Source organism: Daktulosphaira vitifoliae, unplaced genomic scaffold, assembly GCF_025091365.1.
Source record: "Daktulosphaira vitifoliae isolate Bord-2020 unplaced genomic scaffold, ASM2509136v1 Scaffold_4667, whole genome shotgun sequence".
NCBI lineage: Eukaryota > Metazoa > Arthropoda > Insecta > Hemiptera > Phylloxeridae > Daktulosphaira > Daktulosphaira vitifoliae.
The window spans coordinates 1-887 of record NW_026104227.1 but is presented as its reverse complement, the minus strand read 5'-3'; the positions used below and the strand labels follow the sequence as shown (position 1 = coordinate 887).

The 887-nt window shown below is 29.4% G+C and overlaps 1 protein-coding gene across 1 annotated transcript; it reads left to right on the top strand.

Moving 5' to 3' along the window:
• The first annotated feature begins 6 nt into the window (after nt 1-6).
• On the top strand, nt 7-685 carry LOC126910120 (putative U5 small nuclear ribonucleoprotein 200 kDa helicase). The gene is made up of 3 exons (XM_050692505.1): nt 7-121; nt 177-292; nt 353-685. The coding sequence occupies exons 1-3, from the start codon at nt 37-39 to the stop codon at nt 668-670; spliced, it is 519 nt and encodes a 172-aa protein (XP_050548462.1). The 5' UTR covers nt 7-36; the 3' UTR covers nt 671-685.
• Nucleotides 686-887: the final 202 nt, after the last annotated feature.

The following is an 887-nucleotide window of genomic DNA, read 5'->3' as shown; positions in this document are numbered from 1 at the left end:
ATAACTGAGAAAAAAGCTGTCAAACGATTTCAAGTAATGAATGAAATTGTTTATGAAAAAATAATGGAACATGCAGGGCGCAATCAAATTTTAGTTTTTGTGCACTCAAGAAAGGAAACAGGTTATTTGGCTGGTTAAATTAATGTAGTATTCAGTGGTAATTTATTTTATTTTAGGCAAGACTGCTAGAGCTATAAGAGATATGTGTTTAGAAAAAGATACACTTGGCAATTTTCTACGCGAAGGTTCTGCTTCAATGGAAGTATTACGTACAGAAGCTGAACAAGTTAAAGTAAATATTTGGTTTAATTAAACAGTTTTACTTTGATTTTATTTAATTTTTAAACTTCAGAATAGTGAATTGAGGGACTTATTGCCTTATGGATTTGCCATTCATCATGCAGGAATGACTCGAGTTGACAGAACACTAGTTGAAGACCTTTTTGCTGATCGTCACATTCAAGTTCTTATTTCTACTGCAACATTAGCTTGGGGTGTAAATTTACCAGCACACACTGTCATTATAAAAGGAACTCAAGTTTATAGTCCTGAAAAAGGACGTTGGGTTGAACTTGGTGCATTAGATGTTCTACAAGTAATTTTCATACAGAATTTTAAATTTCACCTTACATTACTGAATAAATATGGAAGAAATAGTTATGTTGTTTAAAATTGGCTACTTCCTTTCTTTAAATATTTAAAAAAATTAATGCATATTTCCATAATTTAAATTATTCAGTCGTTAAAATAAAAAAGATTTTAGATTTAATTCTTTTAAATTTACTAAAGTATTAAAAATTTTCTAAGCATTTTCCATATTTCTTCACTAAAATTGTTTTAAAAATATTGGATACACTTATAAAAAAAACCCAGCACCAGGGGGGTCG

What these genes read in the sequence shown, in the direction of transcription:
- LOC126910120 (XM_050692505.1), top strand. Translation starts at nt 37, where the DNA reads ATGAATGAAATTGTTTATGAAAAAATAATGGAACATGCAGGGCGCAAT. An exon ending in GCACTCAAGAAAGGAAACAG is followed by an intron (nt 122 to 176) that starts GTTATTTGGCTG and finishes ATTTTATTTTAG; the next exon opens with GCAAGACTGCTAGAGCTATA. An exon ending in CAGAAGCTGAACAAGTTAAA is followed by an intron (nt 293 to 352) that starts GTAAATATTTGG and finishes TTTAAACTTCAG; the next exon opens with AATAGTGAATTGAGGGACTT.